At 39.9% G+C, this 21,167-nt stretch overlaps 1 protein-coding gene across 5 annotated transcripts in view; it reads left to right on the top strand.

Moving 5' to 3' along the window:
* Positions 1 to 21,167, top strand: part of rbms3 (RNA binding motif, single stranded interacting protein) — a 1,261,622-nt gene that overhangs the window by 722,189 nt on the left and 518,266 nt on the right. Inside the window, exon 2 of one of the 5 annotated variants that reach the window (XM_048556981.1) lies at positions 3,803 to 3,904. The exons of the other annotated variants lie outside the window; for them this stretch is intronic. Within the exon in view, the coding sequence (XP_048412938.1) occupies positions 3,803 to 3,904 (102 nt within the window). The remainder of the gene's footprint in view (positions 1 to 3,802; positions 3,905 to 21,167) is intronic. 5 annotated transcript variants of the gene reach the window in all.

The following is a 21,167-nucleotide window of genomic DNA, read 5'->3' as shown; positions in this document are numbered from 1 at the left end:
GATATTTCTACCCTATCTCATTGCTATTCTCTTTCCGCCGCCAAACATGTAACTACAAGGGGAGAAAATGTGTTGTATTAGGACCAACAAGTTAAATAACAGTGTGCAGAATAAGGTCACAGCTGAGAAAACAGTTGTGTGGAACAAGTAAAGCATTTTCTTCAATATAACCCACAGGGCAGTTATTTCACAAAACATGCAGCAGCAGTTAGACTGCATACTTGGCTGTTTACAAGAGGCAGACATCTTTACCACCAGTGCTTTTAAAAGTTAAAAAAGAAGCAGAGAGAGAACTTTCTGTTCCAAGTGCCTCCCAGTTCCTGTGGAAAAATGATGTCCTTGTCTTTTTTTTAAAAAAAGGGAACTCCCCAATATTTTCCAGTAGCCTGGGAACTGCACATCAGTTTCAAAGTTCTGATTCCATAATATGTGGTCAGGGTTTGTTAAAGCCTCTAGCTGAAATCAACAGAAGAGAAGAGGGGGTATTTCTAGTAAGAGTTTTCAGTGTAATGCTTAGAGCATTTATTTTAAAGGATATAAAGATATGTGTTTTCAATAAAAACACTCCTTTATCTCTGCTCTCTGATGAAGGGTCTAGACCCGAAACATCAGCTTTTGTGCTCCTGAGACGCTGCTTGGCCTGCTGTGTTCATCCAGCTCCACACTTTGTTATCTTTATCTCCTGCCACACGTCCAGATACCTGTAAGAGCACAGATAGTTTACAGTACTTTTATGGGATAAAAAAGGTAATTCAGGGATTATTTTTGACTGTAAAGTAAAGAAACTTGATATTATGTGGGGATACATAAAATTTTATATCGGAATATTATTAAAATATCACATTTTGTTTCTCATTTACTGTTCTCACTAGTTATCTTCAGTCATGTCACAGGAGATGATGGTAGGAAGGTAAGCCCTTTTCAAGCTATTACCAAGGCATACACTTGGCAAATAAACATGGCAAGGCTTTGGTATTCAATGCTCCATATCAAGGAACTGACTGGCCTCCCTACAGCATGGCTGAAGTCCGAGAGGGGGATAGATTAGATTAGATTAGATTCCTTACAGTGGTGAAACAGGCCCTTTGGCCCAACAAGTCTACACCACCCCTTGGAGCATCCTACCCAGACCCATTCCCCTATAACCCACACACGCCTGAACACTACGGGCAATTTAGCTTGGCCGATCCACCTAGCCTACACACCTTTGGACTGTGGGAGGAAACCAGAGCACCCGGAGGAAACCCACGCAGACACGGGGAGAATGTGCAAACTCCACACAGACAGTTGTCTGAGGCTGGAATCGAACCCAGGTCCCTGGTGCTGTGTGGCTGCAGTACTAACCACTGAGTCACCGTGCTACCCCGATCAATTCCATCAAATTCCATTCCACCAGTTGGTGCTCCATTGTTTCGGAGCATAATTCATGTAACTGGGAAAGTCTAAATTGCACAGAAAATGAGGATGAAAAGCAGTTCTCTTGCCAAAGTGTGAAGTATGTTGATCAGGCACTACTTTTCAGATGGGGATACGCTTGCTTGTGTTATTTATTTTCCTTCTCAGAATTGTTGCTGGCAATGTTATAAAGAAAGAGGTTGCATTTATGTTAGACATTTCAAATTCTGTCCGCATCCCGATGTGTTTCACAACCAATAGAATACTTTTGGAGTTTATTTATTGTACATTGACATAGTTATCAGAAAACTACTATGCTTTTTAAGATAGCTAGATGACATTACAATATATAATGCTGTATTCTAAAATACCTTCATCTTATTCTCTGTTTATTTAATTCTGTCAGTTAGCAGTTGTTTAGTCAGTCATCTATGAATATAATCTGGTAGTAATAAAAGTAAGTGTGGTACCCAGAAGATATGCAAGTCTCAGATGTCAAATTAGTGTAAATAGTTAGTTATTAATAAACTTCAAGATACGTGTCTCAATAAGGACCTGAGTTTCTGTGGTATATATTACCTGGACAAATATAAAGAAAACTACATCACTTCAGTTAGTGCTGCAATGTATGGCTAAATGAATGATATTGTAAATCACAATATGCAGTCTTCAGAATCTCATTCTGGGACAACGTGTTTTATCACTGAAGGTATTGGCTTATTTTTAAGAGTGGAGTTCTTTTAATATAACTGTTTTTTGAGTAACTTCTTGGTACTTTACCGACAGCAGGATGGTGTGAATCACATCAGCATAATGAATCTAACTCTAGACTTTCTTTCTCTGCTCTCTACTTTAACAGAAAAAAAAACAAGATTTAGGAAACGTTCTCTTTAAATGAAGGCAATGCTTCTCGAAACTATTTGTTCTACTAGTTTTCAGCCACTTCCTTTTCACCTCTCTAAAGAGTCTAAAGAATCCTGCAGCCTCAGAAGAGTAAGAACAGGTCAGGACTTTCCAGGATCATAGCCAAGATCACCATGTGGTAGAATAGAGTCATTTTTCTGCTCACTGCATTTGAGCAGATGTTGAGGTTATATGAGTGAGGGATAGACAAACTAAAGGACATGAGCAACCTCTCGAAGTGAGCCAAACAAACAGAAGGGCAATTCAGAGTGAGGAGAGGGAGTGGGAGGATCATTTGAAACCTATGAACACAAAAGGATAACAAAAAAATACCAGAACAAAAGTTGCTGGAAAAACTCAACAGAATCGATGGAGAGAAAGCAGAGTTAACATTTCAGATCCACTGACCCTTCTTCAGAATGGGTCCTTTCTTTTTTAATTGTACGTCACCATACCTCTCACCTTTGCATTGCCTCACTGAGCCCAAGAGAAGGAAATAAGCTATTTTGCATTTTGCAAGCTGTTGGGAGTTTGCTGGTATTGATTATTGAAAGGAGTTACTTTCCTGACTGTAACTAGAAAAAAATCCAATTAATTGTCAGTTGAATGGTTGTTTAGCCTTTATAGTTACCATCCCACTCTTATAAATCTCCCTATTTCTTGCTGTCCTCCTAAATGGTTATTAAAAACACATTGTATTTACATAGTGCCTTTCCTGTTGTCCTCCTAATGGGTATTAATAAGACTTTATTTACTTAGGGCCTTTGATATTATAAAACTTACCAAGATATTTCACAAGAGTCACTAAACAAAATATTATATTGAACCTTGAAAGGAGAAATTAGGACAGGTGACCAAGATCTTGGTCGAAGAGAAATTTTAAGGAGTGTTAAAAAAATCCTAGCTTCGTACCTGTAAGGATTGACTTTGATTCTTACACAATGTCCCCATTTCCTACAAACCCCAACAAACAGATATAGTTTTGCTGTATCTATCTTACCAGTTTCTCTTACTATCTTGAAACTTTTAATCATATCGTGCTTTAATGTTATATTACAATTAATACCACTTAGTTTGTGTCATTTTTACTTGAAATTTAACCCCTTGCAACCAGCTATCATTTTATTAAACCTTTTCTGCCCTTGCCCCTATACATCCCCCACCCCAAGGTAATATATTCTCCTTCATCTGTGGTGTCCAAAACTGCTGATTGTCATCCATGTGTCATCTGACCAGAGCTTTGTTTAAGTGCAAAAATTCCATGCCTCATATTTTAGTTCTTTGGACAGAACGATCAGAATTCTATTAGCCCTCTTTGGTTATTTTCTGTATTTATACATGACATTTCTAATAATCTTTGTACATAGACGCCACATCACATTTTGATCTATTTGTGTAAGCTGTTAATAAATGCTGGTAATATTTTGTTTCCATCCACACTGCTGCTTTTTTAAAAATATCATCATTTGTGTCATTATTAATATTGATTCCTTTATCCTTACAGAACATCACTCGGCATGTCCGACCAATTGAAGTACCTGCGTATTACCACGAGACATTTTCTGTTCAACCTGTTCAGAGATGTTATTTCACACCTCTGGAGCAGGTAGGATTTGAACCTGGGCCTCCTGGCTCAGACATAGTGATACTACCACTGCATCACCAGAGCCCTTCAATTTCTCATATTCAGTACTTTTGGCTGCTTGGCTAATTTATAAACCAGGCCAGTAATTAGCTTCAATACGATTAACAATTGACTTGAGCTAACATTCTCTTTATAAGAGGTTTCATTGAATGCTTCCTAAAAGTTTATATAAATAACACGTGTAGATTTTTCCACATCTGCCATTTTAGTTACCTTTCCAAAATAAATCCTTCAAGTTCATCATGTATGATCTATCCTTTTTTTTCCCCTTTTTTTTCTGAGCATCTGCGCTTCATAAATCCATGCTGGCTTTCTCTGATTAGTTGATTATTTTCAAGGTATTCAAACACTCTGCTCTTAATTGTTGTCTGGAGCAGTTTCTCAACAACAATTGTTAGGCTAGCCAGTCAATAATTGTCTGCTACCACCAACCACCCCCCACCTCTTTTTTAAAAATAATGGTGTGAAATGTGCAATTTTCCAAACTAAAGGAAGAGTTCTTGAAGCAAGAGAACTGTTGGAAGATCATAGTTCGAGTCCTTGAAAATCTCTGCATGTTTTTGTAGACTGGAGAGGGTGAAGTAGCCAGGGAGGAGTAAGGTTACGCAGAGATTTGGAAACAAACCTGAGAAGTTGAAAATCGAGCCCTCATTGTATGAGGTGCTGGTGTGGGCCATTAAGAACAGGGGTGAATGAATTTTGCTGTGAGCTCAGATGTGGTCAGCAGAGTTTTCCTGGAGTTCAGGGTTAAGGAGAGTGCCGAGTCAGATGGTGTCCTGAAGAGTTGTAGAATAATCTCATGTGGAGATATCACCAAAAAATATTTCGGCGTCATTCAGTGAAAAAGATTATTCATTAAGTTTTGATCATAATGGGTCAATATCTTGAGATCATCTCGAGCAAGAATGTAAATTATTTGGTCTTGACTTCATCACTGAATTAATGCTCCAACAATTACGTGTGTTTTTATTTGGGTGACTGAGGACCTCGTTTGACATTTTATTCTTTTTGCTACTTTAGCATTACCATCTGGAACAGAGATCTGATAAAATTTTGCAGAGGAATGCAGTGTGACAGTGTGTACTCCCAATTTTTCGTCGTGAGTTAGTGTCAGGTTTGACATATGATTTACTCGGCATGTTTGAGGATGGATTGCTTGTTGGGTGTTGCTGATTTTGCTCGTGTATATGTCATCAAGTCCTTGGTGAAACTCATAGAGTTCTGCATCATTTGATGTCTACACATACACACTCTCAATAGCAGTGATTGAATAGTAATCAGGCTGGAAATGCTTGCTGAATTTTTGTCTTTTTCTTGGCTTGGGAGCACTAAAGCCAATTGCCGTACTCCTCGGCGTTTGTAACTAATCTCTTCCTGTTCTCTAAGGCTCAGTTTCTCACAAGTGCATCTGAGATGGACTTCTGCAGAAATGGACTATTTTTTTTCCTTAGAGCGTGGGAGGCTGAGGTGTGACATTATAGAGATTTACAAAATCATGAAATGCACAGATAATGTGAACAACAATGGTATTTTCCAAGGGTAGGGGAGTCCAAAACTAGAGGGCTTCAGTTTAAGGTGAAAGGGACCTGAAAATGGTGCGTATATGGAACAAGCTGCCAGAAGAAGTAGCAGAGATGGGTACAGTTACAACATTTGAAAGACATATGGTCAGGTACATGGATTGGAAAGGTTCGGAGTGATATGGGCCGAATACAGGAAATGGTATAAGTTCGGTTTAGGATATCTGGCCAGAATGGACCAGTTAGGCTGAAGCGTCTGTCTCCCTGCTGTATGAATTTATGACTCTAAGTGTGGATTTCTGGTTAACAGCAACAATTTAGTTGCTGAAACAAAACTGATAAATCTGTAGATATAAGGCACTCGACTTAATTTACAAAACACTGGTTCAGCCACAAGTGGAACTTGTCTCTACTTCTGGTTACTACATTTTCAGAATGATGTGAAGGCCTTAGAGTGTGCGAGAATAATCTGTAAGAATGTTTCCAGGGATGAAGGACTTCAGTTGCATGGATGGATGGGAGAAGCTGACATTGTTCCTTTTAAGTCAGAGCAGGTTAAGAGTACATTTTGATAAAAGTTCTCCAAAATCCTGTGCAGTCTTCACAAAATGTAGAAAGACAGAAACTATTCCTTTTGGGGGATAGTTTGAGAAGGTGGTTGGCATAAAAAAAACCAAAGCCAGCATGTTTTTCTGGCATGAGTGGTTAAAATCTGGAAAAACAATGCCAATGCAGACCCACTTTCAAAGGGGAGCTGGACATGCACTTGGAGGGAAAGAATGTACAGAGGTACAAGTAAGGAGAGTAATGATGCATTAGCTAGATCGGTCTTACACAGAGCTAGCTCATGCTGAGTGGGCTGAATAACCTTATTATTTGTGGTATGGTTGGCTACTGCAAATATTCAGGGGACTGTCATTTGTTCTGCTAATTTTCCATTTGTCATTGTAGTTCATGCACAGCTTGACTACAACTAAAATAGAAATTTCCTTTTGTCTAAATCGAAATTTTAGACCCGGGTGCAAGGAACAGGATCAAACCTAAATCTATTCAAAATAAATTCCTTTAAAAGACTTTAAGTCTTAAGTCAGACTCTTCATCCTCTGAATCACTGAGCCCAGAGATCCCGGTATGTAACCATTGCATTTTATGACTTAGGGACCTATCATTGCAGGTAAAGTATTCAGTATGGTTTTTGGACGATTCAAGACACTAGAAACCAGCAGTGTCAAAATACTGCACTAAGAGTTTGGAATATATGTCACTGAAAGATCCACACCTCTGTCAAGTAAGGCTTGTATTCTTGTAAAGAATATGCAGGTCTCTGAGCTCAATGCTGTCACATGCCTGCAAGTAATCTTTGGAAAATATGTGTGTGAAATGACTGTCATCATGGCAGTTTCGTTTTGGATCTGTAAAATCTGTTGTTTTGTATGGCGGGAGCAGAAGACACATTAGCAGGTAAGCAGAAAACAGATCAGAATAAAATACTGTGGATGCTAGACATCTGGGACAAACCCAGGAAAGTGCTGGGGAGACTCAGCAGCTCCTGCAGCATCTGTAGAGAGAGAAACAGAGTTAATATTTCGAGTACAGTATAACTTCTGCAGAACTGCGGAGCAACAGAGGAGACGGCCTATATTCACTTTCACAGTGATCTTTTAAGCTTTGTATGGCTGAGCTCCGTATTTGATTATAAATTTGGAGGTGATGATGTGCTGAAAGTAAACATGGAATAAAGAGTTAATAAAATGTGAGGCTGGATGAACACAGCAGGCCAAGCAGCATCTCAGGAGCACAAAAGCTGACGTTTCGGGCCTAGACCCTTCATCAGAGAGGGGGATGGGGGGAGGGAACTGGAATAAATAGGGAGAGAGGGGGAGGCGGACCGAAGATGGAGAGTAAAGAAGATAGGTGGAGAAGTTGCTAAGCCTATTATGTCCATTGCATCAACAGATTATATCTGGCTGTCAACCAATGTCAGGTTCCTCCCAACCCATTTCACCTCTCAAGGAAATTACTGCAAAATTCCTCCTTTCACCATTGCCTTACACAGGAAACTTCACTAAAATTCCAGAAATGCTTATTTAATCTTATTTAATTAGTTGCTACATTATCTGATATCCTGGCCTGGTAGTCATTTTTAAATTTTTCATGACCCTTGTTCCTTTGTTTGTAACCAGATTTGTTTCAGCAATTTTTGAATTATTTAATGAACACAATATTAATTGGCTCATATAAATGTATATTCCACAAATATGTCCCTTGAAGAGGAAGAATGGCTATAATCCTAAATCCTACTCATGTCTTATTGATTTTATATGCAAGTCCGTGCTCATTATAAAGAATCCATTCCTGACAAATTTAAAAGTCTCAATCATGCCTTAAATGCGTGCTTGTTAATAGAAATAAATGTGATTTCTTTGAGGTCATTGCATGTAGGTAATTGCGGGAAGATAGCCCTTTCGCAATGAGAATAAGGCCTTTAGTTTCTCTAATGTTTCATTGATATGGCTGATGAGCACTCAGTTGAATCATACTAACACCAACTGGATTCTTCAATGGGAAGTATGACATCTTCAGATGCAGTAAACAGCAGCAACATAAAAATGAAGGTCACAAAATTATACTTGGGGGAGAAAAATTGATGTCACAAAATTACATGAAAAAAACAATCAGCAAAGCATCACTATGCATTCTGCGATAAGTAAACCTTGGAAGTGACAGACTGTTTAATGTCACATTACTCTGCTGTGAGGCAGAATTATTTTTGCACCCTGGTGTTTTATTTAAAATCATATTTTTTATGCTCATCAAGCCGTGGAATCACACTGTTGGAGAATAAAAGACTTTACATGTTAAGTATCTTATTTCACTTCCAGCAACTAGCACTCTCAGTTCAGGTACATTGCAATGAGGTAGACAGCGAAGCTGCACCTTTGCTGTGTCAACAATATGCATCAACCATATTCTTAGGGAATAGCTGTAACTGCAACAGTACAACATTTGCCAGTTGCAGTCATCTCTTGGCTTGAGTGATAACGGTTTCAAATTTACTGTTGGATAGGGCATTGCTTGAGAACATAAGAAATAGGAGCAGGAATGACTATATGACCCTTGAGCCTCCTCCGTCATTCAACAGAATCATGGTTGATCCTTTGCTTCAACTCTATTTTCCTGTTTACTTGCTATCCCTTAACTCCTTGAGAGATCAAAGGTCTATTGATTGCAGCCTTAGATATATTCAATGTTAGATTATCCACATTCCTCTGTGGTAGAAATTTCTAAAGACTTACAATCCTTTGAGTGAAGCAATTTGTCATTTTAGCTCAAAATAATCAAGTTAGCTCTTATGTCCTGTAGGACGAAGGAGTAAAAGTGGGCTATACAGTCTGCTCTGCCATTCAGTGTAATCACGGCTGGTCTGATAACCCTCAACTCCACTTTCCAGCCTTTTCCCCAAAACTCATAAATTCCATTTCTGATCAAACATCTGTGTAGCTGATCTTAAATATAACAACCCGGTGTTGACAGCCCTCTGTGGTAAGGAATTCCACAGGTTCACAACCCTCTAAGGAAAAAAAATGCCCTCCTCATCTCTGTTTTAAATGGGTCACCCGTTAAACTGACCTTCTGTCTGCTGGTCCTAGAAGCTCCCACAAGTGGAAACATCTTGCCGACATCTAATCTGTCAAGTATCCTAAGAATCTCATGTTCAGTAAGATTGCCTCGATTCTTCTAAATTGCAGTGAGTACAGGTCTAACCTACTCAACCTCTCCTTAGGAGGAAATACCCCCATACCTGGATTCAACTGACTGAACCTTCTGTAGATTACCTCTGATACACGTATATCTTTCCATAGATAAGGAGACCCAAACTACATACAGCACACACATGAAGTCTAACTGGTACTTTATATAGTTTCAACAAGACCTCTCTATTCTGACACTCTTTCATTTTAAAATGAACGAAGGCCAGTTGTTCATATGCCTTCCTTGTTACCTGCTGAACATGGAAGCCAACATTTTATGATTCATTTTGTGGTTAGTTTTTGTACGAGGACCCCCAAATCTCTCTCTGCTTCAGCTTTCTGCTGTCTTTCCCCATTTAAATAATATTCAGCTGTTCTATTCTTCCTGCCAAAGTGCACAATCTTACATATTCAATCTGTCATGTAGTTGCCTGCTGTTTTACCCCAGCTGTACCTCTCTGGAGACTCTATAATCATCATTACTTGTCTTCATAAATAATTTTGTGACATGTATATTACATTCTAGATTCCCCAGGTTGGGGAAGCAGACTCTCAATTAGGCCACCATCAGGACCATTTAGAATCATATATGTTTTCATACAGTTGCTTCTTCATCTTTAGTGAGTACAGACCAAATTTAGTCCACTGCATCAACAATAACAAAAACATTAATAGCTGCGAAAACTTAGCAGGTCTGGCAGTATTTGTGGAAAGAAAGGAGAGTTAACGTTTCGGGTCCAGTGACCCTTCTTCAGGACTAACTGTGATAGCTAAACATTGGTATATAAGCTTCACATGGGTGAGGGACGGGTGTGGAGTAAATGATAGGTGGAGATGGAGCCCAGACGGAGAGAGAATAACAGATGGGCAGACAAAGGAATGGGTAATGTTCAGCCTGAGGAAATCAGTAACTGCTAATTGGGACCATTAGTAGCTGACGATGGTTTAGTTTGGCTTGTAGCCCCTGTGATGACTGCCTGGTCTGTGGGTTTAGGGTAAGGATATGCGAGAAGGTACTCAGGCCGTAAAATTGTTGACTTCAAAATTGATTCCCAAAGGTTACAGGGTCTGCACACAGAAAATGAGACGCTGTTCTTCCAGCTCGTGCTGAGCTTTGCTGGAACATTGCAGGAAGCCTGAGATTGGCCAGGCAACAAGGGATGTGTAAAAGTGGCAAGCACTGGAAATTCAGGATCGTTTTTGCGGACAGAATGTAGATGTTCTGTAAAGTGGTCACCCAGTCAGCGTTTTGTTTCTCCAACGTAGACGAGACCACGTTGTGAGCAGCGAATGCAGCAGACTAGATTGAATGAAGTGCAGGTAGAGCACTGCTTCACCTAAAGATGTGCCTGTGAAGAGGGATGAAATAAATGCGCAGGTATTTCATTTTCTTCAATTACATGGGAAAATTGCATGGGGCTATGGGTGGTATTGACACGGAGGACGCTCGGACCAAGGTGTCCTACAGGGAATGGTCCCTGTGGAAGGCAGACAAGGGAAGGGAGGGGAGTATGTGTCTATTGGTGGCATCCTGCTGGAGGTGGCAGGAAAGGTGGCAAATGATCCTTTGGAAGTAGATGCTAGTAGGATGGCAGGTAAGGGCGAGGGGAACTTAATCGCTGTTGTGGGAGGGAAGGGAAGAAAAGATGGTAGAAGGGAAATGGATCAGACGTGGCTGTTGCCCCGTCAACAACAGTGCTAGGGAGTCTGATGAGAAGAAAGGTGGACATTTCAGAGGCCTCCTTCCAGAAGGTGGCATTATCAGAACAGATGCAGCAGAGATGGAGGAACTGAGCGAGTGGAATATAGTTTTTACAGGAAGCAGGGTGTGAGGATTTATCAACAAGGTAACTGTGGGGGTCAGTCAATTTGTAATGAGTATTAGTAGCCAGTCTATCCCAGAAATGGAAACAGAGATGTTGAGGAAGGGGAGGGAGGAGTCAGAGATAGACCAGGTGAAGGTGAGAGTGGGTGGAAATTGGAAGCGAACTAGATAAACCTTTCCAATTCTGAATGAGAGAAGGAAGCAGCACTGATGACATCATCAATGTAGTAGAGAAGGAGTTGTGGGTAGGGGCCCTGAGAATAAAGAATGTACTATGCAGGATGCAAAGAGATGACAAGGGCCCATGCAGGTACCCATGGGCACATCTTTGACCTGAAGAAATTGAGAGAAGTTAAAAGAGAAGTTGTTCAGGGTGAGGACAAGCCTGGCCAGTTGGAAGAAGGTGGCGGTGGTGGATAGGCATGGTTCAGGCATCTCCACGAAGCAGCAGAGAACCCCAAGACCATCCTGATGGGAGATGGGCGTGTAACATGATTGCATGTCACCCAAACCTGGAGACGATTTCAAAATTCCTCACCATTACAATGGTACCACAGAAAAGAAATCGCCAAGATCTGGACTAATTCTGAGCAATTGTGTTACGGATGGTTAATAAGTCACACACATTGAAAAAGTGACATAGCCTCAGATGCTATGTTATGGCAGTTTTGTTAGTGAGGAGTTGCAATTGGCTTGAGTTACAGGAATGAGCAGAGATGCTGAATGATTTTCTGTTTTCTCAATGAAAACAGAGATTTTGTATCTCTTATTCATGGTGTCAAAGTGTTACTGGAGCATTTATGAGTGTATTTGCACTTAGTTTATTGGCCCATATTAGGCCTGGTAATTGGTTCAGTGAGATATTTTTTCAGCTAGCTTCTTGAGTGCTCAGTTTGATTGAGGCCAGCCATAAAGCTGAATTAAGGCAACGGCACATAGTTGGAATCACACAGAGATTTCAGAGCGATGGTGATGCCAGGAAACACTGCTGTAAGACTAGCTTAGAATACTTCACTGATATCTTCACAAATAAAATAAAATTGATCATATGGCAAGGTTCATGCACTGTGATCCCGAGGCTTAGGTTTTGGGCACATATATACAGTAGCATTCTTTCATTTCATAGAATCATTCAGTACAAACGGAGGCAATATATTCTATGTTCTTGTGCCAGTTCTTTAAAAGAGCTGTTCAATTAGTCCTTCATTCCCTCCTCTCTCCCTATAATTCTGCAATTTTTTCCTGCCTTTGGGTGTATAACGAAATTCCCTTTTGAAAGTTAACACTGTAAGAGCTTTCACTGCCCACTTAGGCAAGGCATTCCAGACCATAACAACACAGTTCCTGTAAGCACTTCTGTGATTGAAACATCTGCACCAGACAGATTTTTAATTTAGATTTTGAATGATTGCATCTGACTCTCTGCCTCAGTATTTTGTTAAGGACTTATTTTATCCCAGTGTCTTCAAACCATTTGCTGGCTTAACTCAATCTGTCGGCAGTGAATCCAAATGTATCAGTATTTTTATTTCAAGAGAAATGCTTGGACATTTTCAATTTGTTCCTTTTTCTGGATCCTTGTTTCTCTTGATGTTGTTTCTCGTTTGTTTCAATTATAAAGCAAAAAGTAACTTGCTTCCCTGGAACAGAATATACCAATTGTGGACCTGCTAGTGTGGAAGTGGGGCCAAAAACAAAGGGGATGATTTTGACTGTACAGAGGAATTTTGGCCGGGCTGCAGTTTGAAAGCCCCTGCTATGTATTCACCAGTGGGAACAAGAGTATTTCTCAGGCCCCACAAAGGATGCTTCACCCTTCTGTCATCTCCCTCGATGTGGCAACCACAACAAAACACCATCAGAGGTCAACCCTGCCACTTTGCTTCAGTACTGTGAACTCTGGGCCATATTCTGCCCAATTTCCACCCAAGAAAAGTGGACCAACTAACTCAGTATGAGAAACAAAGGGGCATGAGCTTCATTGTTATAGCAGCGATTGAGTCTTGAAGCTCCCTAACAACTTGGAAGTTGAACTGGACTGCTCGCCATCTTGGTATCAAATGTAACCTTGAGATGACCACACACCTGCACTATCATTGAGACTGTTTATTCCTACCTTCGCAGCACTGTCCTGTCTCAGCTCACCTGCTGCTGAGACTTCTTCCATGTTTGTTAGCCTCTCAACGTGACTATTCCGACATATTGCTGGCCATTTAATTTTTGCACACATTCTCAGGACGTGGACATTGCTGGCTAGGCCAGCATTTATTGGCCATCTGTAATTATACTTGAGAAGGTGGTGAAGAGCTGCCTCCATGAACTGCTGCATTGCATGTTGTGTAGATGCACTCACAGTGCTGTCAGGGAGGGAGTTCCAGGATTGTAACCCAGCAACAGTAAAGGAATAGCAATACAGTTCCACATCAGGATGGTGCGTGGCTTAGAAAGGTGTTTGCAGGTGATGCTCAGGAAAGTGATGGCCTAGTGGTATTATCACTAGACAATCAATCCAGAGACCCAGGTATTGTTCTGGGGACACAGGTTTAAATTCCACCACGGCAGATGATAGAATTCGAATTCAATAAAAATCTGGAATTATGAATCTAATGATGTCCCATCTGGTCCACCTTTAGGGAAGGAAGTTGCTATCCTCACCTGGTCTGATCTACATGTGACTCCAGACCCACAGCAATGTGTTTGACTCCCAACTGCCTCCTGGGCAGTTTGGTATGGCAGCAAATAAATGTGCTCATCTGTGAATGTATTAGAAAAATGGTGCTCCCTGAAATTGCTGAATGTGTCTTTTTCCAGATGGTGAAGAACATGCATGTTAATTATTGAGTTTTTAGAGACAATAACATAATTGAATGTCGAATGGTTCCCTGTTCTATCCTCCATAAGCTTGAGGCCATCCAAAACTCTGCGTCTGCCTCTGTCTTAACCCAACCTGTTCATCCATCATCTCCTGCTGGTCCACGTTTCCTCAGTTTAAACATTTCCATCCTTCCAAATTTCTCTGTATATCGTTGCACCTCCTGACCCCTGTTACTCTTTCAGTTTCACAAACCTCTTTAGAATGCTTCTGATTTCAAGCACAATACCGTGGGCCTAAGTTCTTGATTTCCATCATGGGCAGCATGGTGATTTAGTGGTTGGCACTGCTGCCTCACAGTGCCAAAGTCCTGGATTCGACTCCAGCCTGGAGTTTGCTCTTTTTCCCTGTGTCTGTGTGGTGCTCTGGTTTCCTGCCACAGGTTAGGTTAGTGTCCAGAGATATATAGGTTAGGTGGATTAGTGCAGGGTTACTGGGATCAGTTGGGTTTGTGTGGGATGGTCTTCTGAGAGGTGACATTGACTTGATGGCCCAAATAGCCTTCTTCCACATTGTAGGGATTCTGTTACCTGTCTTACTTCATTTTCCTCTTTTTGAGATGCCTGAATGCTTACCTTTTCAATCAACTTCATAGTCACCTACCTTTGAAACTCTTTGGGTGGTTTGGTGTCACATTTTCTTTTATTACATTAAAGGTCCTATATAGATACATGTCATTATTAATTCACCATCCACCCACTCAAACCCGCCTGGAGTTAAAATTGAGAATACACTTTTTGTCAGTAATTAAAAAGAAATATTGCTGTCTTATTGCTATGAACATCACACATCAGAATAGAGAGCTCACGTTGAGTACAGTCAGCAATCCACTCACAAATTGACCCAAAATTACTCCAGCTTTCAGAAGCGTTTATTTCTTAAATTTACATTGAAGCTTATGAAACACATAATCTTTTCTGAGCCAGCAAAAATGGATAACATTTCAGAAAATAGTTTTTCAAAAAGGAGACATGCTGTCCTAACTCTTCATCTTACCCTCTTCAGGACTGATGCATGAAATGGCAAATTTTGGAGGGAGAGATAATAAATACTGTATCAGGAAGGGTGTGGATTGGTTGACAAGCCAGTTCTGGTTAAAGCCTTGCCGTGGACAGTACACCATGATCTCCTTGAAAAAGGCAATTTCTAAAAATGTTCCTTTTATCCTGTAGAAGTTCCTGGTTATCCATATGTGTACTTCTGGCATTGTGTCCCCAACTGATGCAATAACCATCAATTTAAGAGTAACTCTGAATACACTCTGTGTTCTTCAATCAGTGCTGTCCACGTGCAAAATCACTTTTAACTTTAGACATTATGTCCAAAGTTTCACAAGCACAGGCTGGTCGAGTGTAGTCAGTGCATGATCTAATGCAAACAGCTTAAGGGACTTGCTCTCTTGTATGATTTCCCAGCAATAGTGTCATACAGTATGGAAACAGATCCTTTAGGCCTTATTCATGAGATTGCCAAAAAGGCCAATCTTGTAGCATATTGGCATGTGGAAATCGCTGTACATGTGTTGGACAATGCAGATAGGCTGCAGTAGAAAATCCATTCACAGATTCCTCAAGTACCACAGAAGGGGAGGTTGTCATGCTGCTCTGTTTCAAAAGAGCGTTTAAGGATGGGGTGGAGTTCATCAAGATGTGCATGGATCTTGCGTGCAGATTCAAATAAAGCATCTCGGACAAATCAAAGCAGTACACTTAACCTGTATTCCCCCTTTCAATCCACCAGCTTAAATATTTATTCTCTCTCCCACTGGTGCATAGTGACAACTGCATATATCATTCAGGAGGCGCACGTCAGCAACTCACTAAAGGTTCCTTTGACAGCAGCTTCTAAACTCCTGACATCTCCCTCCTTGAAGATCAAGGCAGTAGTTGTATGGAAAGACCACCATCAGCAATTCCCTTCCAAGTCACTTACTTTAGTGACTAAGAACTACCTTCCACCCCTGCTCTTTCATTGTTGATGGTAAAAATCCTGAAACTCCATCCCTAAAAACACTGTAGAAATACCCATACGCAGTGGTTCAAGAAGGTGGCAAACTATCATCCACCCAAGGATGGGCAGGACATTCTGGTCTTGCCAGTGATGCTCATACTAAAGCATGCTTAATTTTTTTCAAACAATCTTTCTATTTTGTTGCAATCTGTGGGTATTACAGCTCAGAAAGAGCTCCCCAAAATCAGTTGCATCTAGGAATATTACACTGTGACTGAAGTTGTTTCTTGCAGGAAGTCAAACAGTAATTGCTATTGATATCAAAGAAGAATTCTAATACCGGTGGATAATATTTCATAACCTCGAATTTGCTTTGAAAGACTGGGAAGTCCACTTATTGGATGGAGTGGTGGCACAACATGCTACAGGGTGAGGTTCAGTGGCACCATGATCAGTTTTCAAAGCTGCTGACAATGAACAAACCTCACGATGATTCTGCTGTCTTGCTTATAGATTTAAGGAATGGTGCAGTTTCAAATTAGTACAGATGAAATGCTGACTATTATTTGATCATTCATTTGAATTGTAGTTTTTAAATAAAATTGGTAAGCGCTTACAATCTTTTAACTAAATAAGATGATCACGTGAAATGAATTTAGTTTTGATTAGTTTATTTTTTTAAATTTTTTTTATTGTGACACCAGCTCAATTTAACACATTTCTACTGCAATTTTTCTTTTAAATTTGACATGTCAATTCATCAAAGTAGGCATTGGCAAAGTGGACTTAGATTCATGCATCGCAATAACATTTATAAATCTTAGCTAGTCATTCTAGAAAACTCATGTTTCTTCTGGGAATGAGTGCGGTGATATCTGAACCTTATCAGAGCAGCCTGATAATGGATGTACATTACCAATAGACGAGGTTATGCAGCTTTCAGGCTGGCATCCATTTAACAATTTATATGATCGAGCAAGTTCCTGAAATGCATGCCCCTTGCAGGCATGAAGGGATGAGCAACAAATGAAACTGGAGATCTCAGTCAATTTGAATTTTTATGTTTGCTGCATCTTTAATATATTTGCATGGTTCAAATAGCCAATAAAGAGATCCCACACAGACTAGCAATAAGAACATCTGTTAATGAGTCTGAAATGTAGCTTTTCCAATCTGCATCTTAGACCCTCATCACCACCTGAAATAAAGTAAAATGAAAAAAATTGCACTTGCACAGCACAGTTGATAACCTCAAGATATCCCGAAGTGCATTTTGAAATGAAGTTCTATTGGTTGTGGTGTAAGGCAGCAGCCAGTTCGTGCTCTGCACAAACAGCAATGAAATAAATGATCTCGTCATGTCTTTTGAGTAATCTTACTTGGTGGGCTTTTCTTGTATAAGCATGTTGTTTGTATTTTGCTTCAGTTTCTATATTGTAGAGAATAAACAGCTTGAAGTTGTGGCTGACAATGCAGTCCCCATGAAAGGATAGGTTCTCATGTTGATGAGATGGTATTAACTAAAAATCTGAAATAGCTTTCTTTATAGTGCATGATATTGCTGCTCTGAGCCTGTAGCTTTTGTTTCAGTGGTGAGATGCAATTGCAGCCAGTGCCTGGGTGTTGGAAGATGGAGGGTCTAGCAGCTGCATAGAAGATTCTACTGTATTAGCAGGAAAATCCAAAGCTACGAAGTGTTGATGGCAGCAGATGATTGATGACTGCCAGTTAGGCAGTAGGTGGAGAGCATGGAGTGTCTGCTGTGCTCAGTGGAAGACCAGAATTGTCCCAGGCACCATCTTGGAGCTCTGATTTAAATATCTTAATGAGACTCCGTCTACATGTTTCAAGGCCATCTCAAAAACTGAGTCAGTTGTTAACAAGTGAAGGAAGTGGGACTTCAGTTAGCAGAATATTTAGATAGCAGAAAGAAGAAAATCACTCCATATAGTTTGTTTAACAGTTCTTCATGGAAAGCCTTAAATATTAACCATGACAAAAGACCTGGAGATGTGAAATTACACAATATTAATTGATTTCTGAAATGAATGGGAAAATCGAAAACAGGTAGCTTGATTGACAAATTTCCGTTAGAAACTTGACATTCAGCTGATCTGAATTTCGCAAATATCATCAACTAAGACTGTCATTTTCAACTGCATTATTCCTTGAGTAATGGTTGGCAATAGTTACTGAGACTTTCTTTAGAGTTTAGAGTTAAAAAGATCACTAAAAAACGTGGCAGAGTAATTACAAAGACCATATGAACCGCAAAGTTTATTGCCACGTCAATTTTAATTTTCCTTCAATTTCAAGGAAACTTTTGGTTGATATTGATGTTACAAACCTGGAAGCTTGCACAGAATTGCTCAGTAGGAAGTCCACAGTGAACGATTTCCATTTTCAGTGACAGGAACATTTATTGATGGAATGTTTTTTTTATTGACTGTATTTATCATGCTTGATTTTATGGAGATGGGTGTTGAAGAAGATAGTGTGACATAATTCATTTCCAATCTTGCGAATGTCTTAAGATCAGGATAAAGCTTCTTGAGATGTTACAGTTTTGACAAATAACTGGTAATCTTGCTGAGGAATGAAAAGTACATTGATTTCCCAAACATAAAAAAAGCTTTCAGTTGGAGCTGACTGCTGTCTGTCCTTTTCATATAAGACAATCGTGAAGTTATTCAACTGTAGGAGAATCATAGTTCTACCTGATTGTGTTGTCATCAAACAGTAATCTGGACAATCTTTTGCAATGATGCCATTCAATCCCAAAGATCTGAAGTATACAATTTTTTACTCACAAACCCAGGAGCAATTGAGTCCATTGCAGTGTATCCCTCACTTAAGTTAAGGATGGCACAGTAGTTCAGTGTTTAGTACTGCTGCCTCACAGCACCGGGAACCTGAATTCAATTCAACTTTCAGGCAACTGTCTGTGTGGAGTTTTCTCTGGGTGCACCAGTTCCTTCCCATAGTCCAAAGATGTTTAGTTAAGTGGATTGGCCATGCTAAAGTTGCCCATTGTGTCCAAAGATGTGCAGACTTGGTGGGGTAGCCAAGAGAAATTTGGGGATAGGATGGGGTGGGGGTTGCATCTGGGTAGGATGCTGTTTGAAGGGTTGGCATGGACTCAATGGGTCAAGTGGCCTGCTTCCTTACTGCAGGGATTCAGTGAAAGAAAGACTTACATTATTATCGTAGCTTTGATATCTGCAGATTATCCTAAAGCACTTTATATCCATGAAGTACATCTTAGAGTTTTGTGTATGAACTAAATGTAAGATCAACTAACTCATACAGAGGCTGACCGTATCAATACTAGGACATTTTTTTTAAAAAAAATCATTGAGCTACTGATTATTTTTGATGAAATAAGCCTCAACTGTTTGTACAATGGGACCAAAATAAAACCACCTGGTGCACTTGAATCTGTAGCAAATGTGTTTGCTCTTGAAAAGCCAGACGTTCCAATTCAAATAGAATTGTATTTAAATAATCCAACTAAATTACAGACTGCAAAATTCTTGGAATCTTATATTTTTTGTAGAATCTAGTGAGATTCCATTGGAAAATTCTTCGCCCCTGTGGATTTTGTAGTGAGCCTCAAAGGCTCTCTATGTTTATAGTTCTTCGGAAGAATTTTGAGATTTAATGATATGGAAACCATAATATAGTGTGGAGAGGAGAGAGTAGAGAGAGGTTGACAATTTTTATGCTTCATTTATTCAGTGATGTAGAATTAGGAAGGAAATAATTTGGATGATAAAACTAGAAGGGTCTATGCCCGAAACGTCAGCTTTTGTGCACCTAAGATGCTGCTTGGCCTGTTGTGTTCATCCAGCTCCACACTTTGTTATTTAGCCTGTAGTTGTGTCAATAGTAATATGACATCATAAACTTCTTTCTATGTCCACTCAGGTGCTGAATGCATGACCTTTCTTTTAGTACTTACTGCCTTCCTCATAAGAAGCAAAATCAGCTTTGTGTTTTATAAAGCCAGGAACTTCATTCCGTAGTGCCCTTAATTAAGAAAGTTTACCTTGTATTTCTTCAAGTCCACTGCAGGTATCCCAGCCGTATTTACATTAAGCACCAGAACATTTTGGCTTGGCTGGGACAGTGGGTTGGGTACCAGTTAGAGAAGACTAAGTTTCTTCTCAATTGTTCATCTACTTCTCATGTCTTCTTTTTGTCTTTCTTGTGGTCGGAACTATTCTCCAGTTGAGTGGATTGGTTGCAATTTTGTTTCGACCTCTTCCGTTGATGCTTAGGGCTTCAGGTGGCAGTATTAGGTCCCTTGACTGATGATGTTAATAATATCGTATCGCTTTGTGATAGTTGCTTTGCTATTCTGAAAGTACAAATCAAATTTCTTCTTGCTTGAACGTGTGATGTGTCCTCTTTAGGCATTATATCGCTGCACTATTTCCTTGTAAAGTGGCTAAGAATTGGGGTGGAAGCTGCATGTTCAATGGTCAGCTCTGTTCCCATCTCTTAAGTCACAGTTGGGAAAATCAGACAGAAATTCAGGAGGTTTTATTAACGGAAATATGCACTTGTCCTGTTCAAGTGTCTTTTATGGAGACAGCAGTGCAAAAGTAAACCAGATGTACCAAAAGACATCTGCCTTTCGTTTTCAGACATTATACTTAATAGTGATAATGACTGTAAAATAATGTTGTGCAATTTATTTGAATGGCTCGGGGTAATGACTCTGTTCTGTGTGACACACAGTTGTGCAGATCTGGACTATTTTTAGTTTGATTCCAAATCTGAACTTCCTTTGTGGATCTCAGCCTGGTCAACAGAGAGGATGCAATACACCTCACTGCCTATGCATTGGAAATACTTGGCTATGCTTTCAGCATTGAATGCTAACCTTGGCCCAGAGGTCAAATTATCCTTTTTGCAAACTGAACAGCCCTAGATGTTGGGTGATGAATGAAACTGTGTAAGCGTTACAGGAACCTATCCCTGAGAAGGCTGTCATATTAATGTGGTCCTTTTGTGTGCTGTTACTAAAAGTTGACATTTTGCCAGCTTATTGATCACTTTGGTACTTTGCATGTTTGGAAAGAACTTAAGTTGCTAGTTTTACATTCATGGGTTTTGGGTGAGGTCAGACTCAGCCTCAACTATGATGCCGTGCACTGCCGAGTGATCTCCTGGTGTCCTTGTTTCAGACATGAGAAATGGTTATTTGGACGAGTTACAAGATAGCTACTGCAGTCATTAACATAATTACCCATCAAAAAAGTGCCTTCAGAAAAAGAGTGGAAAATTGGAAAGAACAATA

This window comes from Stegostoma tigrinum, chromosome 2 (genome assembly GCF_030684315.1).
Source record: "Stegostoma tigrinum isolate sSteTig4 chromosome 2, sSteTig4.hap1, whole genome shotgun sequence".
In the NCBI taxonomy this organism is placed as follows: Eukaryota; Metazoa; Chordata; class Chondrichthyes; order Orectolobiformes; family Stegostomatidae; genus Stegostoma; species Stegostoma tigrinum.
Note: the sequence above shows the minus strand (reverse complement) of the source record. Positions and strands in the feature narration are given on the sequence as shown.